At 40.5% G+C, this 21892-nt stretch overlaps 1 protein-coding gene across 1 annotated transcript; it reads right to left on the bottom strand.

The window, feature by feature from the left end:
• Nucleotides 1–1771: 1771 nt before the first annotated feature.
• Nucleotides 1772–17395, bottom strand: PLEKHS1 (pleckstrin homology domain containing S1). Its single transcript, XM_075155104.1, has 13 exons — nucleotides 17271–17395; nucleotides 15963–16054; nucleotides 15751–15857; nucleotides 14244–14378; nucleotides 12804–12879; nucleotides 12022–12129; nucleotides 11269–11364; nucleotides 7616–7726; nucleotides 6491–6606; nucleotides 4989–5198; nucleotides 4780–4881; nucleotides 2720–2855; nucleotides 1772–1968 (listed from the first exon to the last, which is right to left on the bottom strand). Exons 1-13 carry the CDS (start codon nucleotides 17299–17301, stop codon nucleotides 1900–1902), a joined length of 1389 nt encoding a protein of 462 aa, XP_075011205.1. The 5' UTR covers nucleotides 17302–17395; the 3' UTR covers nucleotides 1772–1899.
• Nucleotides 17396–21892: the final 4497 nt, after the last annotated feature.

Here is a 21892-nt window from a genome sequence, read left to right as displayed (position 1 = left end):
CAGTGCAGAGCAAAGGAGTCCCATAGCAGCTTTGGAGAAGAGATCCCAAGGAATGTCTTTTCTTCCATTTTCAGCCTCTGTAGTTCCAGAACTGGGGTTTCCCTCTGTCTTTATGCAGAATTCAGCACAAATAGGCCTTTGAACTCCACTAAAACAGAAACCTTGAGAAACAAGCATGTCCCAAACACTCTTATCTCAAAAGCAGAAGAGACAGGCTGTGGAAACATTCAGTCTGGAAATTAATCTTTCGAATAGCAGCTGAGTCTGAATCGATTGTATGCATATTTGTGTTTGTTCGTTTTGAGTTACCGATGCTGTTTTCATCTTTGGCTAAATAAAATTTTATAACGATTTTTTAAAAAAAAGTCCAGAGTGGATTTTAAAGGAAGTATACAAAGCACATTTGTCAAATTTACTACTGAAGTAAGTGGCACCAACGGTGATTTTAGTGAGTGTAGTTTCTTACTGTAGTAGCTGACTTGGCCTAATTCAATTGGAAGCTGGACAAATACCTCCTTTGGGCCAAATCCACCTTAAGCAAAGCTTATATAAATCTCTTAATATCAATAATCCTATGCCTGCTAAACTCAGTAGTTGTTTTGATTGTATCTGGCAAGCTAATATTATCGGTACTCAAAAACAGTGATTCCGTTTGTTGCCACATCATTGTATATGAATACAATCTATCTTACAGCAATACATACGTGTGTAAATACACCCGCGCACTAACACACATATACAAATGTGTACATATCCATACAGAGAATAAGTATGTGTTCTGCATACACGCCATATCACACCATGTTTCTGTAAGCAACAGAGGTCACTGCAGCACAGGACAAAGCTCCCTTCTGGCATCCACTAAAGGCATCCTTGCAGGCAGTTCCATATCAAGCACCAACACCTTTCGGTGTGATATTAGCTGAAAATCAGTCATTTTTCTATGATAGCAATGGAAGCAAGACATATTCACAAATAAATATTTACAGGAAATGTCCTTGTTTGGGAAACAAATGAGCACTTGCTCTGGAAATGCTGCAGTACCAGTGACATCCCTATGATAGTACTTGGTAGCATCAAAGCTCTTTCAGTGAACTCTGTTTGCATTGGGCTGAGAGCATATGCCTTCGTATACATCATTTCTCTCTCTGGTTTTCCCAGCTGTCTTTACCAGTAACGCTTTCACAGAGAAGGCCACCCCTCCTCTCTCCCAAATCCATTCATTCGTTCTTTACTTAGGGCTTATTTTGGCTGCCAACGAACCCAAAGGTGCTCCAGACACATTCCTTTTCTCCAACCAGCTTTTTTTCCTGTCATCCCTTAAACATATTTTTGTCTCTGTAACGTTAGAGGGGCATAACACAAAAAGAGGCCCCACTGAATCACTACACAACACTTTATTTACCAGCCTTCCTTCCAACCCTACAGCTCTCAGCTTGCCTTTGCCTTTCTGTAGCTAAGGGAAAACAAGGGAAAACATGGCTTTGTTCCAAATGTAGGTTGTTTCCACACCCCTAACTGATTAGGAGTTCAGTATAAATCAACGTAACTCAGTGTAAAGAGGCGAGCAGAGGTGTGAACCGGTACTTTCTACTGAAGTACAAAGTATACACAGTGCAAAGGCTTCATAAATGATTTGACTTTCATTTTTTTTCATGCAACTGAAATACATGCCAACATGAAATATAAGCCAAACACATGCCATTCATGTCAACAAAACAAGTTATTAGAATATAAAATGAAAATGAAATCCACATTCTCTGTGCTTTGTATTTCAGCAACAAAAGATGTCTGGCAACTCTAGAAGATAAAGATTACCTCCATACACTATACATCACATTCTTCTTCCTGATCTTTTCCCTTGAACTTTGGCACTTACTTAATCGTTGAGGTCTTTTTTCAGGAACAAGAGCAGCCTTTAACATGGAAGATATCTGAATGTGGAATCCTACATACAGTAAGTTTCACCTTAAAAAAGAAAAAAAAAAAGAAACTTTTATACCTTGTTATATCTGATCAACATTTGTGCTACTATCTGACTTGTATTTTAACTAGCTTAATAAAAATACCCTGTTAAGAGAGATGAGTATTTTTTTCTTGCTGAGACTGGCTTTTTTTTCTTTAGATAGCACCAGCATCTGATGACCTCAACTTTCTCAGCAAAATCCAAATATGAACGTGTTCAGGTATGGGTCAGAGGACCTGGATACTGAAATATGAGTCCATCTGAGAGAAACATAGGTATCAACATGTAGCAGACCACAGTGGTGTTAAGGCACCACTTAGAAATCTCCCACGTTCTTAAAAAAAATGGTATCACACAAGGAGATGTGTAGTGCCTGCTAACCAATAGGAGGTGGGGGTCTAGGGCTCTGCCACTGTAAGCAACTACACGTCCACTGGAGGCAATTGTTTATTTCCCAAAGTTTGCAATTCATGGGCCTTAGCCAAAAAGTACCAAGTAGCTCTAATTTATGGCTGCCTGGTAGTATCTCTTGGGGTTGCTCAGACTCTTAAACACAGCAGTGCTGACCTTGCATTCCCCAGATAGCCCAGGAATAAGAGATGCTACATCAGAATGATGCTGAGGAGCTATTTGTACTGAAGTTATTCATGCCAAACTCAAAACAGAGGAAACTGGTTTGAAACGCAAAAAGCAACTTGCTTTCTCATTTGGCTTGATTCAGTTGACTATCACCTTCAGGTTAGTCAAGCTTACCTCCTTTCTTGTGGACCTGCTGATGAAGAAGTAAGCCTCTTCCACATCCTGGGGTTGCAGATCATTCACAGCCACTATATGGTCTCCATGATTAAACAAACATCCCAGTCGGCAAGGACCAGTCCACTGTGAGACACTAGGGTATTTGGAGGACAGACAATAAGGAAACATACGGGATATCCAGTTACTGCTAACAGAATGGCAATGGCTGAACAGGATTGCATTTATGCCCTCTGGAAATAACACACAGGTTGAACGACTTTGCAATGTTTTGATCTGGTTCTAGCTGAAACCAAGGTGCTTCACCCATCCCAACGGGTCCTCCTAAAAGCGCACATGACACTGACATCGCAGCCTGTTAACAAGTGAGACTGGTGCTAGCAAGGTCACCAGTGAGAGTTGAGGGTTCCAGTTCAAAAGCAGTCAGCCAGACTTGCTGCAGGTACATGTATGCTGCTGCAGATATTTTAGCCCTATGTTTGACTGAGATGATTTCCAAAGTCATCCCAAAAGAATGGAATTAAAACTTATCATCACGTGTTTTATCTATGATATATAACTGCAAGGATCAGAGATTCACTGCTGTCCTGACAGGACCCTTATGGAAATTCCAGTATCTCTTTCCTGCTGGTCTCTGATGGTGTCTCCTTGATGACAAGCTATTTAGAATTAACTGACCTGACAATCAGACCTAGTGCTCTGTTCCAGATTCTTTCAATATGAATTTCCACTGAGAAAGCTCTGTAAATTTAGATCCAATTATTGAGATGGGGTCCCATTTCCAGTCTCTTTTACAATGGTATTTTTTCTTCTTGCTGATAGTGGCTGAAACAGAGTGACTTGCTGTGCACACAGTGCCCCTGATCGGTGTGAATACGAGAGCAGCAGCAAAAGGCAGTCTCAGTGCTGTGTGGCAGTGAAAGATCAACAGGTAGCACAGGAGTACGCACTGAACGTTTTTCCTGCTCCCTCTTCTTTATCCTAGTCATTGATATTGAAGGTCTGGGGAGAGCACTAATTTCCAATGGGATTACTAAGAAGATGTATGTGCTCTAGCCCATAACACCTGCTTGTGAAAATCTCTGTCCAGCACTCATTCCTACCACTGAAACAGCGCTGGGATTAATTTGGAGATCATTTTATGCTGGCGTCCAACTGAAGTCAGCTTGATTTATGTAACATAATTTAAGTTTTCACTTACAGCTCACACTCAACTAGAGAGTCTCAGAATGCTTTGCAGGTGCTAATACTTAAATTACAAAATGATGTGATGTAGGTCAACAATATGAGGGACATAGGCTAATAGGCTAAAGGGAAAAAAAGATAAAGGATTTGATGAAAGAGAGTGAATCAATGAATTTACTAGGTTTGGAAATGGTTCCCTCTGTGCCCATAGGTTCCATGTTGTCACCCTTTCTGGTGACAGAGAGGTTTTACGGCTTTCCAAAGGACTGTCACCTCTTTCCACAAATCCCCTTTTTCTTCATAAGACTTAAGTGTACTTAAGTGTACACAAGGGGGTACAGAAGTCAAATAAATGGGACTTGAAGTCTACCCCTTGTATGTGCTTCCTAATTTTTGGCTTTATCATCAATAACAAAGAGTTATTAGCCACCTATACTAAAGCCTGCAAGATTTTTGGTTGAAGGGCCTCATTTACCCTATCACAAGATATATCCCCTCACTATATCTCTGAGACATGCCATCATTGTGGTTCACCAAATCAAAGGTAAAATGGACCGGCAGTAATTAGCTGATTTCACACCAACATTAAAATAATAGCTTTTGGGGTGGGACTTCATCGTTAATTATTACACAACATGCTCAGAGATCTCAATTCTATATAGCCCATTTCAACGGCAGTTGAAATAGAAACTCAAGGACATGAGGAGTCAGAAAGAGCAGAAAGGAATCACTGAAGTACCAGCACACACTGACCTTGCCCTGCTCTGCACTGCCAAAACCATACATGGATGCGTATGGTTGTACACTTCTACACCTACACCGATTGTCTCTCATTCACATCTGACAGGCACCATCACAAGACATCCAGAACTTACCATATTTGTCCTGCTGCTTCGGTAAGTTTTAGATAACTGTTAATATCAGCCAGGGGGATGAAAATGTCCAACTTCTGCAGCTGGGTCTCATCTGTAACTTGACTGTGAGAGAAAACATCAGAGACCAGGCACGCTCTACCAGTACCTCAACTGAAATCTTCTTCAGACAGATATGTCTTCTCTGCAATGAAAATGGAGAAGACACTTACCTGAGCAGTATAGACAACTGAACCACTGAAAGTGGTAACGGATTTTGCCTTCTCTGAAGGGCTGTCTGCTGGCTGGTGCCGCTTTCTGGGAGTTTTAGGTCTCTGTTTGCTTCCAAGACTTTTTGACATGCACCGTTGTCTTGGCGTTTGGGAGGAGATAGGAGCCCATCACGTCTGCACGTGAACTGGCAACTCTCATCCAGCAACCTCCTGAAGAGGAATGGTGATAAAAAATGAACTGGTTTGGCCATTCCAGGTACTCTTGCCGTGTTTGAAGCTGGATCAAATAGCCATCATTGAAGCAAAGAAGAACAAGTTCTTGTAGAATATCCAGTGGACGAAATTACAGCTAGGTAAAATAAACTCCTTCTAAAAATGGACCATAAGCCTCAAAATAAACCTTTTCAGTATTTAAAGACTATTTATTAAGCCTGAAAACATTCCAGCTAACAACATGCCTTGACAAAGAAATTGAGTACAGATTGTTGGTCTTGGCTGTACTGGCTTCTGCAGGGATGTAATGCTGTCCCCTGGGAGAATAATAACTCAGATGCGCTTGAATGCTTTTTAGATTTATTTGATAAGCCTTATAATGCCTGGAGCCAACTCCCCTCCACACCCCAAACAAGACTGTGGTTAGTAGCAAAAGCTGCTCTTAGAATATTTTAACTCAGATGGCATAGGCTTGTGAGGTTTCCATAGTAATTCCCTCCAGGGGCTCTCAAAGACACAGATGAGCTTGAATAAGTGTATTGGAATAAACTGGTTTGTGGGTCTGCATTTCCAATTGCCTCCCACTATGTGGCATAAGACTTGACTGTCTGTAGGTGGCAGGCCATAGCTAACAGCTACTGACCAGTCCTCTGGCTCAGGAGGTATGGTTTTACTGTGTAGTCACACTTCTCTTCAGTATACTGTGCTATATCGTGGAGCTTGTAAAATCTCCTTGTAGCACTACAACTGTGACACAAAGTTCAGGTCTTTCTTTCTGACATGCCAAACACTGTACCTTCAAAGTACACAGCATCAGACCCGTTCTTCGGATGTGAAAATGGAAGGAAGGAGATGACCTACTCAGGATCACATAACTTCTTACTGAAAAAGCTGGGAGCTAATGCCCCCTTTCTCTTTTAACCACTAGATAATGCTGCCTGCTTTGGAGAGTACCTCTGAAAGGTTGCTGGAGCTTGGCTGCAGTATCTGAGTAAAGTGGTGGGCTGTTAAGTCATGAAAACCTAGAAAAAGTATGAGTCAACAAAACGTGCTGCATCCTATAGTCAGAGCCTGTCTAAATACATGAGTTTGCAATGTGAGTTTAAATTTCATGTTGATGAGTTTCAGTTTCACTCTGGTATTCCCACAAGTTCTGAACTTTCTGAACCAAGACCAAAGAAGGACTCATTCAAACAAGATGCAGCCTCTAGATATTGTTATGTAGATACCACAAATGACAGCTCTATCTTTACCACTATGTCACTTTTAATTTGCAAGTTGTTACTTACAGTGATTTCATTGACATATAAAGGTTCTCCTTTACTGGGTTCTTCTGCACTGGCTTCTCTTGCACAGGGACATCAGACTCAGCTGTGGGGTCAGGCTTTGATACTTCAGTAGTGCACTGTTGGAAAGACATAACAACACAAGATGTAAATATCCTTGCTCTGCCTACAGAAAAAATCTTCTTAATTTCCTTATTTTGTTCAGCGCTCATGCTGTTTAAACACATTGCCTAATATAGCTTGGCTTTCCCCAAATAAGTCATTTCCCAGAAACCACGAGCTAAAAAGGTGGTTGGAACTTAGAAGTTAATGTTATCTGGTATTATTGACACTACCATTTGCTTTCCTTTCAGGCTGAGACATAACCAGCTATATTCTAAAGTATTACCACAAAAATTTTGTTAGGTTTTAATTTCAGCAGGTTGAAAAAAGAGTCTTGTACTTTGGGTGTGCTTAACTTAAAGCACTTAGATTATATGACAAAATCCTATTGTTAATGTCCTTCAGTTAGCTGCACAGTCTTTGGAGAGAGGCTGTGACTTCTGCAGAAGACAGACCACTTAGCTTCTCCTGACCACTAACTACACGGGAAGCCTAGAGAAACTAGCCTTCCAAATTAGATGCCAAAATTTGTTTTAAATTACCATATGATTCCTCCTGCTCCTTGTTTCACAGTGAAATGTAGATACCAAAATGTTTCACAGCGTTTTTAAAGTACTGCTTCATTTTATGCAGCTTACTGATGCTTCTACAGAATTACATTTTAAAATATATAAAAATAATATACAGCTACATTTTCTAAATGAATTTTTCACTTCTGAAAAAAAAAAACCCAACTGTAATACAATAGGCAAAAGCCATTTACAATGAAACAGTCAATTTGAGGAATTTCAACAAAATCAGCAATGTTTTTGTCAAAACGCCACTTTCTACCAGAAAGATCCTTTGAATGAGTCTAGTGTATTTTTTCTTGTACAAATGAAAGCTCTATTACCTACTGCTTTATCTACGTATTTCTTTTGCAAGGTACTAATGGTTCCTCATACCAGTGCCTCTTTGGCTCATTAAATGTCTCCCGTCTCCTTGGAGCTATTAACAAACCAGCAGAACTCACAACTGATAAACTACCTTTGCTAAAATATCGCTGGGAGTTTGGTAATAGTCTTCTTCGTCCTTTTTGATGTCTTCATCTGTATCCAATGACAGCAGATTTTCCTCGCTCTTTCCCAGATTTGTATCCTGTTAAAAGAATGGTTTTGTATTTAACAGGTTCAGTGACATAGATTGTTTAACATGTATTTTTCCATTTACATGGAGAAGTAATAGAACCAGCAAATAACCACAGAAAACATGGGAATATATGTTTCTCCTTGAAGAGAAATATGCTCAGAGCCAGTCTGTTTTAGGAACAAGCTTTCTGTAGTTGTGCTCCTACTCATACTTCTGCGATCCACTGTACATGGACAAAACTGGCCACTGGTATCAGTACTTCTCATTGATGGATTTGTAGTTACCAGGCAGTAACCAGAACTGCATGTTCACAACCTGTTACTTTGTTTAAAAATCAAGTGGATTAAACACTTCATGTATGAATCTGCATGCATTTAGGGTCACGCGTGTGCAAAAGATTTTTTATTTGCATGCAGTTCTATGAAGTCCTTACACTAGGAAAAAAATCTGTAGGAAATCTAAAAGTGGATCAGGAGATATTTGTCCTTTTTAAGAATCTTTTAACTGCCATCAGGTAAAGAATGAATTTGGGATTTCCCTGACTAATGAGAAGTCTATTAACTCATACTTCTCCGTGAACTAGAATATACCCCTGAGGGCTGGAGATCTGACATTGAATCCTTTGCGTCCTGAGTGATATTCTGCCTTCATAAATACCTGAAATACTAAGTTTGCAGCAATTTGGTAAGTCAAGGAGAAATTAATCCCTCCACCAAGTTTACCTTTCTAAGTCACAAAGATAAATTATTTATTTTTATGTCTCCTTGTTGATCTCACTACAATGAAGAGTATGGTAATTAGTATTTAGCTGCCTCCCAATACAATTCCCCATGCCATGTTTGTAATGCAAACGTTTTTTATCTCTCCACTTACATCCTTGGTTTCCATGGTGATCGTTTTAATAATTGCTAAATAAGCCACAGAATATATTACTGGTTTCAAGGTAAAGTCAATTAAACTAATTACTCTTTTACATATAAAGAAGAAACTGGCATTGAATAGAAATTAAAGATGATGAATGTATTTTTGTTCCTTGTCGGTATAAATGACATAAAAAGCAACCCATGCTGTAGGAGTCAGAACAAACGTACAAATGGTCCTTCAAGAAGCGCGTAACAAAACCCCTAGGAACAGGACTGGCTCTGTGGTCATGATATAAAGTCATGAATGAGTTTCCTGGTGACTTTTCAGGGGCTTTGGATCAATCAAACAGGTAAACACTTGGGGGAAAAGGGGGAGGAGGAGGTGATTTTATGAAGTCTTGAGATCCTCCATCTCCTAGGAAATCTCAGAGAGCAAATGGCACTCATCAGCTTCCCAAACTGAGCCTTCAATCACTGACAGTGGCTACCTTTTGCCAAATACAGTGTTTCTCCTTGGCACTATTGCAGAACTGCGTTTCCCTAAAGCATTTTGCCGATGTCTCTGTTCCTCCAGGTGCTTTACAACCAGAGCACTGCAGTTAATCTCAGTGTCTAATTATTCTCAGACGTACAGCTAAATGAGTTCTTGAAGCCTCTGTTGAACCATGGTGTGGATTTACATTAGAGAGAAAGAGATTATGGAGAAAATTTGCTGTAGAACAAGATGGAAATGATACCTGGAGAACAACTGAGTAATTGTTAGTTATAGGCTCCTCCAGGAAAGTTATGTGTTGCCCTTGGACAGAGGAACTTCTCTTTCAAAAAATCAGGTGTGTCTAACAGATATTGAAGCCAGACTCCTGACAAGGATGCCTAGGTGCCTGCAATACAGTAATGAGCAGTAGGGGGTGATGCAAGTCGGGGCTCCTTATTTTGATGTATTTCGGGTATTGAAAGCTGTGGGTCAAAATAGCTGATACTGAATTGCTGAGTCAGATGCAGTTTGGTAGCTCCAAAACGCAGGTTGAAAGGGAGCCAGGCTCCCAGACCTCTCCAAGGTCCCTGCCTGAGTGACTCCACTCAATTGACATTGATAGGCCTGTTTGCATGAGTAACTGCTACTGACCAAAATGTTTTCAAGATCTGGGCCTGGATGAGGGAACCACCGATAAAAAGCAAAACGAATCAGATACTAGAAATGTGGAGTCATACTTCTAACAGGAAGTAAATACAAGGGATTAACCTGGAGTCAGCTGTCTAGACATCACTGAGCAGAGAATAGATCTGGAGATGTTAGCAGATGCTAAACTTATGAGGCAAGTGAAATATTTTTATCGAATGAACAAACATTTTTGTTTCTTGTTAGCTCTATGGCAAAGTTATTTATTTTCACACACGCTGAAACAGAAATACGAGCTTCCTGCTATTCCCTCTGCTTCAAGCTAAAAAGGTAAAATCCAAATTCCTTATCTTTTAACCCTCATGGTTAGTGTGTCCTAGTCTGAACAGCTGCATATAATACACGCTCTCTGAGGCATCATAAGTATGAGAAGAATTAATGAATGAGACAGAAAAGGCATGTGTAAGAAAGAGACAGAAAGAGAGCCTTGGTATGCATCCAGAGCAGCACTAGTTAAAATCAGACTAAGGGTTAACTCAATGTATTTCAGAGGTCAGACTCACAATTGAATTATTGCAACTTCATGAAGTACTGTGCATCAGCTGAGCTGTGCTAACTGCCCATGGCATTGCAATGCAGTTTCAACTATTTTCACTACTTTCCACTAAATTTAGCCGTATTATCTCATACTTGCTGCCAGCCTATATACATGGATGGTGACTGCAGTATGTGATTTACCACCCTGTTAGCTATGACAGCAGAACAGATTCTTTTCCCTGTCTCTCAGCCACTCCAGATCATAGTCCAATGCATAAACTGCTAATAAAGATGGGTTTAAACTCAGCTGCCAGACTGCATACTGGTGTGGTAGAGCCTTGGTTGTGCTTTCTGTTCTGTTGACTCTGCTGCAAAGGCAGTAATCCAGGGCAGAGGATGGGTGAAAACTATCTGAAACTGCTGCAGGTGTTTGTTCAGGGAACACAGGTCAGAAACTTAGCCAATAATACAGGATAGCATTCATCATTGCATCTTTTTAAATCATTTCTGCCAGATATGGAAGCTAAATTACTTGAAGTCATATTTATGCTGATAGAAGGTCAGTCCTGAGGTGTGCCTCAATTTAACAAGCCCTTGTTCTGTAGTTCAATTACATTGATTCAATTGCTACTGGCAGAGGCTGCAGAAAGAAACCATTTAGAAAGAATGTGTCACAGCTGAGAAATGTGATGGGAGGAGCAAATCCTGAAGCAGTGCAACTTCAGAGTTTTCTTGATCAAGTTTGTGAGAGATGCCATAAGTTGCAATTGCTGCACAGAAACTCTGAGAATCCGCCTCTAAGAACCAAAGTAAACAAAGGGTATTTCAAGCCAGTTCTTAGAAGGTTATTTTCAGTGCTAAACAAAACAACAGACTAGCTATATTTAGGAAACTTTCACAGTGAAAACCAACTCAGTGTGCTGGGAAAGTAGGTGAATAATCTATAGTTACAGATACTGAGGTGAAATAAGAGCCAATAGTCACTTCTGCAGACTGAACAAGTCAAGAGCTGTTTGATTTGTTCTGCTCACCATGCTTGGAAAAACTCCTCTTGGTGAGTCACACCGGGCCTGATGAAGGCCAGGATCTGAATTAGGCCTGTTCTTGTCTTCTGAGGGACCATTCTCCTGTATACAAAAGAAAAAAGTTGATTCCTCCTAAAGGTGCTTCACCTGCATTCATCTCGCCATTTGCACACAACTTTGTGACTAGAGAAAACCAACACTCCCTTGGCTGCTGTTCAGCCTGTCACCAGAGGACAGGGACTGCAGCTGCTTTGGGACAGCAGCAATGCTTTTCTTCCTTTCTGTTTAAATATTGAGGGGGAAGATCTGGAAGGCACAGAGGAACTGGACCTGAACTCCCCTCTAGGCTTTACAGCCTGAAGAGAGAGACAAAGAAAAGCACAATCACAAAACAGGAGGAATGTGGGAGGCAGCTGTCAAAACAATCACCACATGGCTTTGCCAAGACATGTCAAAGTGAATCTGCAGGGGCTTATTTTATGCCCACTGATCTTTGCCAGCCAATGAATATTGTTTCTCATTGCCACCTGCCTTTACTCACATGCAGACTTTCCTCAAAAGTCTTTCCTATGTGGGAACTCTCTGATGTTATCATCCAGGTCCTACTCAGGAACCCCACCAGAGAGCAGAACAGACCACCTGGGCACCCATTGCACAAGCTCTAGAAGAACTTTTGATGGAAAAAAGCAACTATACAAATCAAATTTCACAGTCACTCCTAGGAGCAAACTCATTACTAAGGATGGCTAATCTGTTTACCTTCTGGTAGCTTTGCCTTTCCGGGAAACTGGTTGTATCTACAGAATTTAAGAATAGTGGCAAAGAGGAGGGCCGGCTTCTAACTTCTGGATTTGGAAGATCTTGGTTCTAGAAATAAGATGACAGCAGTGTAAGAAGACAGGCACCTGACGGGCATGGACTACAATGTACCAATGCATCCCACTGGTCCAAATTTTACTTCTAATGGGTCCGAGAGGTTGTCTACACGGCTTTTTTCAGGCAGGTATAAATTTGCTCTGCTTGCACTTTGAGCTGAGTGGAAGCTGTAGGGACGTCAGTAGCTTAGTGCTGGGTTTGAACTAGTAGGCCCGGCTGGCTGACAAGGTGCAGAAATTTGGGCCTGCGCTTGAACTAACAGAGCTTCCAGCTGCTCCTACATCGACTGCTAGAAGTGGATCAGTTTGTAAAACAGCGTGTAACTACAACCAAAAAGCACACGGTAAGTATAACACACAAGTTTTCATTCTGATGCATCAAAGGTGCAATTCATTGCAGCGTAACGTCAATCATGTCCTAACTTCCATGTGGCTTACTCTTCAAAGAGATTCCTTCAACGTAAAATCAATCCCAGCGCAGACAGACTGTGCAGTGCCTGCTTAACACATAAAGCCAGGGTACAGGATTTATATGGAAAATGAATTTCTGATTAACCAAAGCAAGAGCCAACTTGCAAAGCCAAAATCAGGAAAGTTCCTTTGCACAAGTTTCTAATGAAATTACAAACTTCTTTCTTTCTAAAATCAAGTGCAGTAACGTGTCACCTGAGGGCAGCATCCATCTCTTCCGGCCTCCCTGCAGATTGAAGATATCGCAGTGACCCAGTCCTCTATTTCCTGCCTGTAGGTTGGAATAACAGAAATGAAAACCTACTCACAGATAAAACACAAGGAAAACCCGTTTGCCTACCCACTTCTTCCTATGGGGCCCAAAATAACGCTTCCTGAAATCAACGGGGAAAATCTGCACCTTCCTTTCAAGAGCGAGCGCTCGGGTGGCCGTAGCCAGGTGGCAAAGTTTGACCTCGCAGAGGGGCAGCCCAGGACCGGGAGCCAAAAGGTAAGCAGGGGGCTGCGTGTGCGTGCGCAGGGAACATGGAGAGGGAAAGAGACGGAGAGGTGGGATGGAGCTTTCTGCTTTACTTTCTGTGTGTAATGCTGCTCTGCCGAGTCCTGCCATAAAGACAGCTGACAAGGCTTGGGAATGCGTTTGGGCGAGCAGGAGGAGGAACATGCCATGAAAGGACCCCTGAAGCCCTGTTTCATGTTTGCGGTGGATTTAGTTGGATTAATTCTGGAACGCTTCCCACCGCGCATGGGCTGTGAGAGCAGTGTCCTGGGGGAAGGCGTGGGGTGGCACACTCAAGTAACACACAGGTATGTGTTTTTCTTCCGCGCTTATCAGCATTTCACACATCAGCTGCTCTTCTGCATAAAGGCAGAAAAACCCCGACACGCTGGTGGCTGGGAAACTGAAGAGGAGAAGCTGGGAAGCGGCAGCAGAGGAGCACTGTGCTAAATGTCCTCCCTCATCTAACTGAGCTTTGGCTGATCACCTAGACAGCAGCAGTTTCTGCCCTTGCTGAGGACTGGATGGCAGCCTGCGAGAGTAGGGAGCACAGCACCCTGCTGCAGTAAAGGCCCCAGTCATTCCTTTTGGGATGTATTTTCCCTCGGAGGAATTTTCCCCTTTAATCTGTTTCCCTTGATTAACAACCTACTTTCCAGGGCAAGATAATTTCCTGTGATTTACCTATAAGGAGCAAAAGCTTTCCTAACTCCCAGGAGCTGCTGGGTGGGAAGACAGAGCTCTCTGCTCTTCCTTGACCCGTAACCGGTACAGTTTGACACGGTACCGCCGCACTGATGTACTGCCGCTGCCATCCCCGCTCCCAGCCGCACGCTCCCACTACTTTCACATGTTGGACGTTGTAACAGTGTGGCTGCAGGGAAGGTTAGCTCATCTGTCTGAACCAGCAAAAAATTAACCTGGCCACGGGGGGAAAAAACCGACATGGAAAAGAGCAGTTTTCCATTGGATCAACCAGCTGAATCATTTCATCCCGGAGCTGCGCCATCAGTAGCTGAGACGCAGGAAGGGATGGGAGCGGCTGTGAAGGAGTAGGACTTGCCTTGGGGCAGCGGCTGAGGGTACATTAGCTAACTGTAATGTCATATTGCATTTGCACATTTTTCTATGCCTACCTGCTGCTCCCAATGAGGTAGTAACATCTGTTTCCAGTACTGATGGACATCACCTGTTCAGGAAGGCATTTAAACATCTTCCTCACCGTTTCCATAATTTCAGAATTGCTTATGCCAACTTTGATATTTATGATTCTGTTAAGATAACCATATGAAACACCCTATATTATACATACATACAAACATACACACACACATACATATGTGTGTGTATGTGCGTATTTTACTCTAAGCACAGCATAATATGATGAGATGCATGAGAAAAGGTAAACATTTTTCCACAGAAAAAATTCTCAAGAAAATAAGCACACATATTCAAAACAGATGGTCTTTCAGTGAAGAAAACTTCCAAGCAAAAAAATAAAATCAACTTTTGCAAAGACTCGTGTCCGGATTTTGGATCTTCATTTCTGAAAAAAGGGGCTGTTGCTCTAACACAGAATCTTGAAAAGAAATGATAGTAAGAAAAATTCCTGGCAGATGTTTTTGAACCACTACAGAACAATACATTTGATTTGAAACTAATTGTATATTAACAGTGTTTTAATGGAGGGGAGGAGGAACAGACACAAAGTACTCTTAATGGATATTTAAATGGAAGCACTACTTCCATTAACTTCCAAGAAGTTAAATTAGTAAAAATAGTACCAACAATAATGATGGTAACAATGTAACCACATACGACTGAGCAAGCTGGATTTTTTTCAAAAGCTTCACGATGTAAATCCTCTTAATGGAAGAAGCACAACAGCAATGTGAGTCCAGTGACCTCCATGCCTAACAATTCCAGGAGCCTGGAGTATTGAGCTCCAGGTCTGACTGATAAAATCTTTACATTTCTCTTTACACTTACTATTTCCTTTCTATGTATCTCATACCAGGGTATGAGATAAAGGGTGCTAGTACAAAGCCGATGACACCCAGCCTTGCTGCAGCGGGCACTGTGCTGAGAGGAATGAAATGACCAACCCAAATGAGCCAAGCAGAGGAATTTCTCGGCGGAGTAAGAGGCAGTGGGGCAGCCAGCATCAGCCCAAAGGGCTACGTGAAAGCCAGGAGACCTCTGCACAACTTGCAAAGCACTTTGTAAAGCCGTAAGGTGGGAAAGGTTGTGTGCCACAGTTAAGAGTGGCATGGCCCATCCTTACTCGCATGTGAGTGAATGCATAGCACTGTCCTCACAGGAGATAAAATATCTTCTACTACAGGAATACAGCCTTTGGGATCACGGAGCCAAGATGTCTGGTTTGCAGATACCACATCACCAAAATCACTCACATAAATGTATCAAATTTCATCAAAGCAGTTTAGGACTTTTACTTCTACATATATCATACACTGTAAGTTGCACCCAAAGCCTACAAAAGCCCAAGGGACTCTTTTCTGGACTTCAGCGGGATTTAGACCAAGAACCTCAATCAGGAACAAGTGTCTGTACAATCAACGGCTATTTAAGAGTGTTGATACATGACTTAAAATAAAAGGGCGATGCATTTGAGTTACGTACTGATCAGCAGCTATGGAGCCTTTTATGTTCTGGCCTTTTAGATACTTCAGGATGTAATTGCCCTTGCTGGATTTGGACAGGATGAAAAAACGCCTTTTCCAGGAATTCTGCCAAAGAGAAAGTAATCTGTGTCTCATTAAAATTCAGGATAGCAGAAATAACAGATGCTTGTTGAGGGATTGCTGGAATATGACTAATCCGTGCTAGTATACCTGTGAGGTGAAAAGTTGAAGAGGCGGTGATTTGATGAGGAATCCGTGCTTGCAGACTCCATCTTCAGGGCAAAATGTATTTTGAGTTCTCACTAATCAAAGAGAAATGAACAGCACCATTACTTAATTTGCTGCCAATTAATCTCTTACAAAGACTTGCTTGAATTGGAAATTGTTGCTGAGCACTGGTTTTCTGTGCTTAAATGGCCATAAAGCACATTACAATTAAAGAAGACAAATCAAGGCTATATAGGGCCAGGCCATGCTTCCCTGATGTCAATGTTACTGCTGATGACTGACCCAAACTGTAAACAAATGATAGTGACAATGTAGGGGGATCTGAAGATATCATGAGCCTCTGTCTTATTTAACTGGTCTTATTTAACTTCACAATTAGTATCTGAAAGACAGTAAACAGCCCCCTAATGAAATTTGTAGATGGCATTCAATTTGGATAGGTTGCAAACACGGCTAAGGATAGATCATCTTACACCGTGAATCATGATGTGACAACAGGAAAAAGTCTTACAAGTAAAATATGAGCTAAAACCTTTGGGGGAGAAATGCCTGAATGTATTTGTTCATGACCCTCCATACGCTGTGGCCAGCTGTAGTTTAAGATTCACATTTTTTAATCACTGGTAGATTTCTGATCAAAATCTCATTTTTATTAATGCACTTTAACACACAATGAAAGGGATGGCAATCTCATTCCATTTTTTAAGCTATAAACTGTGTACGGGAAATTAAGATTTTTTAAGAATCCAGTGACCGAAGGGAGGACAGTCAACCTCATTTTGGATCTTCCAGTAAGGGACAGTAGAGAATATACATAAGTTCTGGGAAATATAACATGACCAAACTTTGCGGTGATGCAAGAAACGCTTGGTTTTGAAATCCCATTTACTACTGACTTCAGTGGAGGTAAGGCTTCATCATCAGTGCCTTGGAGACACTGACTCTATCTTCCAGTTCCCAGTTAATTTTTAAGGATTTTAACATTTTTTACAAATGTCAGTTCAACCTCTGTGTCAGGGACAAGAAAAATTCTGCTATAAAGGGAAATGCTGCATTTAGGACAGATTCTTTAAGGAAGCAAGCAGAGGGGCAGAATTAACACACAGTGTAAGTCCAGATGAGATCTCCAAATTTTTCAGTATGCTATTTTCCCCTGTTTTTCACCTATTGTTTACCACAAAATCCTTGGCGGGTGGAGGGCAAAGAGAATTGTATCATATATTGATAAGAATGGACTGAAACCTGATTCAACCTTACTACTGACAAATCTTAGTAAATGAAATTTTGTACCTGCAGAATTTCTTTTACTTGTAGAAGCCATCCTGATTGTTTCTTCCACCCAGATACTAAAGAGAGCAAAAACCTTGAAGCTAATTCCTTTTGGTTTGCTTGCTGCTGAGCAGCATTTCACTGCACGCACGATTGCCTGAGAAAGTAACAAATATCTCACAAGTGTTTATTTTCGTAGTGATGATTAAACTATATAAAATAAACATAGAAAAATCTATAATAAACTATATTATTCATTTAAGCACACTATTATACATCATAATATTTTATATTATAAAGTAAATTATATATTATATGCTATAATATTATATTTATTCTGTTATAATATAATCATAAAATTACAAATAATAAAAATTATAAATTTATATAGGCCAAAGAGATTATTTGCCTAGGAAGCCGTGAGACCTGCCAACAGAACTTCATTTTGCCCCTTCCTTTGCACTAGACACAACACCTGTAACCTAGGAATATTGCATCCCATATGTATTTCTGACACTGCCTTGGCAGTGTGATCAGCCCTGTATAAAATAGGCATAGCTTGGCCTGAAGAGTTTAAAATCTATTTAGAAAAGTTAGTCATAATACTATGGTAATTATAATAATTTGCAATTCTTAATACAATGCCCTCAGAGCAATTTATAAAAAGTGATGAAATAAACCTCACAGCTTTCTAAGAGGTGGATTAGTATTATGATTTTTCAGCGGGGTAGACAGAGAGTATCTGTTTTTATTTACGTCAACTTATTTTTGCAATGTCTCCTCCAATATTACCAGGGAAATTGGAATCTCACAGTAAACCTGAGAAGAAGTTAAATAACCTGCTCATTGGCAAAGCCAGGCTGTGGCAGAGATGGGAATAGAGGCTGGCAGGGAGGCAGAATGCACCAACGCATTTCCATGGACTTCTCCGAAGTTTTGTTAAAGAACCCTTTAACAAAACATGCAGGCAGCAGACTGTGGGATTTGATAAATGCAGGAACACAGAGATGGAGCATTTAGAAGGTAAAAGGTGGGTTTGGTTAATGGGCTTCCACTGGGGTTTTTTTGAGCTAATTTGCCTTTCGGTGCTTTCCTTTGAGAAGAACACCATTTGGCTGTCAGGATAACAGAGCCAGACCTCCAAAGCACTGCTATTTCTTTGCAATTCATATGTGAGCTCTGCACTCCTCCCAAGCGGTTGCATGCACGGCACTACATTTTGCACACTGGACAGTTTTTTATTATCTCACAATTGCTTTCTTGTTTATTTAAAATCAGATCTAGTTTCTCTCACATACTTACATTTCCAATTTGTAATACCATATCTGTTTGTAACATCATTTAGGAAACTTTTCAAAAGTTTCTCTTTGCCTTACCCCAAAGCTCTCATTCCTTGCAAAATCAAATCCTTTCCATTTAGTAATTTGGCTTGAAGTTGTGTGTTAGCTGCAATGAGGTTACACGGTCTCCAACATGAAGTTGCAGAGCCTATTCTGGGAAAATTTGAAGGATTGCAAGTGCTGTTCTCTAGTTCTTTGCTGAGCTCCCTGGCTGGACTGAGAGATTTAAGGGGTTTCCTTTGCTTCTGTTTCTTCAGTGATTTACTCCATGGTGCCAGAAGAAAACACGGTGCAGTCAGGAGTGGTGGTCAGAAATGGTTGGTTATTTTCTGGCCTCACTCACCTGACATGGGGTGGGTTACACACCAAATTTTATCTCTGACACACAACTAAAGCTATAGACTTCCACACCTCCTGCTCCAGGCAATACCATGCTGTAAATTAGAATGACTCACTGCAAACTTAGGTCCACTGGAGATCTCTGCAGAGCATTTCTGCCTGTATTTTTGGGGATTTTTTTTAGGGAAACCTTTGCGATTTTGCCTTCTTGAGAGAAAGATTTGTTGTACAAATGCTGTGACAGACTGTTATAAAATTTACTGCTAGGGTTTGCATCTATTGCCTACCAAAAAAAAGGACAAAAAAGCAATTTCCAAAACTAAAAACGACTGCACAAAAAGTCAAATTGTTAGTGTCAATAGTAAGGGCCTGGGGTTGCAATGAAAGGCAGTATAATATTCTTCTCAACGTGACTGACAGAGTCACTGCGACTGGCAAATGATGCAATTCTTGCAAAACAATGTTCAGGATAAAAGTTTCTTCTAGGTTTCAGTAAAAGTCAAGATTTGCAGGTGAGAAGACAAAAATCTGTGAGATTACACTCTGCATTTTAGGAAAAAGTTTTTAATTGTTGTGTTTAATTGCCTTTTCTCTTCAATGGAAAGCAACATTTTAAACAGGTTATGTCTAATTCAGAATAGACAATGCCAATTCCATGACTATACCCCCCTCAGATTTTTGTATGCCTGGCATTAAGAGATTTGATTGCTTTCAACCTTTTGAAATGCAATGAGGCACTTCAGTCAAAATGCAAATAAAATGTTTCAAATTATTAAGGTGTAGGCTATTACTAAACTTCAAAAATATAATACCAAGATAAGGAAAACAAACTGTGTTAATACTTACAGGCAAAATGTCTTTATGGTGTAGAAGGTTTTAGAGAAATACACCTTTAAGTACTTCCAGATTCCCTGTATTGCCTCCTGCAGCAAAACACGATGTGTCCTTGCCCTGCATTATGACTGCCTTCTTACAGTCCGTGTATAAATACAAACACCCTGAAATATGACCCACAAGGAAATTCCTGTTTCTGCCATAGGAAGCAAATTAAAGACTCTTCTGAAAGGGGAAATCCAGAAGGTTAATACTCACAAACAATGAAAAAATATGTACATTTGAGGCAGCCCTAAACATCTCCCATACAGAAAAAAGCCTGGAGACAGCTTGTTTTTGTTGGTTCAGCTTTCTGAACAGTCCCTTCATTCCCCCCTTCCACCCATGACTGGAAGATAAAGCAACATTAATAACCCTAAAAGATCATAAAGTACCATAAAATGTAACCAAGTTCAGATTTAAAGAACAGCATTTACTAAAACATACAGTGGTGAAGCAGGATTTCTTATGCTACCTATGTAATGACAATGTACTTTCATTGTAGGGTCTTGGTTATAGGTGAATTTTTTGGATTCTCTCCAGAAACATCAGCATACCATTAATGATAATGATCTTACACACTAGACCATTTGGCTAATCCTGCAGATGGCAAGGGAATTGCTTTTAGACAGAAAACAGTTATAAATTTGATCAGGAAATAAGATAAAATGCCCTACAGCTTGTAAGTCACTATTCAGGTACCCGGCCGTGCTCAAGTGAAACGGTCAGGCTTCCTTATTCTGAATGGGTTCCTTCAGGCTCTTGGGCTGGCACAGCCCTCAGCATGTAAACGTCGCCAGTCAGACGTGATGTCTGTTGGTGGGAAATTTTCTTCTTAAATAATATTAATGTTTTTTAGACATGATCTAAAGAAATGCTCCATCTAGCAGAGACACTGGTCCCGACACAAGGGAATGTTTTTCTCTCTTTCTTTCACTATTCCTCTAAGTTATCTTTCCAAGTTGCTTTCCTTTCTGGCAATGTCTTCAGGTATTTCATGCTGATCTTTGAATATTTCATATACTAGAACTAGCCCAGTTGTTTAAAATTCATCCTCAACTTCTTGCTTCCGTTGTAAGTCAGCAGGTAGAATTGCTGTGCTCCTTTGTGCCATACTATCATTTTTTTCCAGGAAACCTTTGGTCTGCCAGGAGACCTCTTGCAAATGTTGAGAGTGCCTTGCTGGCTTGCCACATTAGAGCACTGAAGAGCTTCAAATAACATTACTACTTTGCCTTTTTCTTTGACAGACAGCTACCATTTCACCTATCAGTTGGAAATTCCCAAGCTGTCCTTATTTCGTGTCCGTCATGGTAAATGTACAACAAAATCTGATAAAGACCCGCTCTGTGCACCTTTTTTTTTTTTTCTTTTACACATTATGTCCAATAGGGCGAATAGCTTTTCCTACTCACAGAGGAAACTCACTAATATTAACTCCTCTGATTCTTTCTCAGCAGTCCCTTGTAGGCTGGACCAGGGATTATTTCCAGTAATTTTTATATTTTCCCAATGCTTCTTAGCTAAGATAAATTTGCTATGGATTTTTTTAAAATAAAGTATCATTCTCAAAGAACCTTTGAGAAAAAAGCACTACACAAGAGGAAATGTGTTCCTTACCTGTTATGCTGTCACATTCCTTGGCATTATTTTAAAAACTTAAATGACCTGTATCAGAGTCCCTCCTTCCTCCTTTATTGTTCCCAAGGCTCTCTGGCTTCAGAGCTACAATGCATCTGAATAAAAGGATAGTTCTGGAGACAGGGGAATATTGTTAACAGAAATTTAAAAACAGGCTAAACCTTAAGCAAATAAACACTAATGAACTATAAAGACATGAAAGAGATTCCAGAGAAGTAATGAATACCGAAATGTTGACTGGACACATTTCTCATAGTTAAACAGGAATATCTCTAATGCCAGAAAATAGTTTAAGATGGAGTTATTTGCCAAAAGTAATAGGAAGAACATTTCCATATGAACTGCTAGACCACTGTACAGTTTACTGTATAAAGATATTTTATACACAGGCATGATTAAGTGCTGGTAGACCAGGATATTTCCATTAAAATATTTTCAATAATTTTGGTT

Source organism: Calonectris borealis, chromosome 7 (assembly GCF_964195595.1).
Source record: "Calonectris borealis chromosome 7, bCalBor7.hap1.2, whole genome shotgun sequence".
NCBI classification, from domain to species: domain Eukaryota; kingdom Metazoa; phylum Chordata; class Aves; order Procellariiformes; family Procellariidae; genus Calonectris; species Calonectris borealis.
This window is presented reverse-complemented; position numbering and strand designations above follow the sequence as displayed.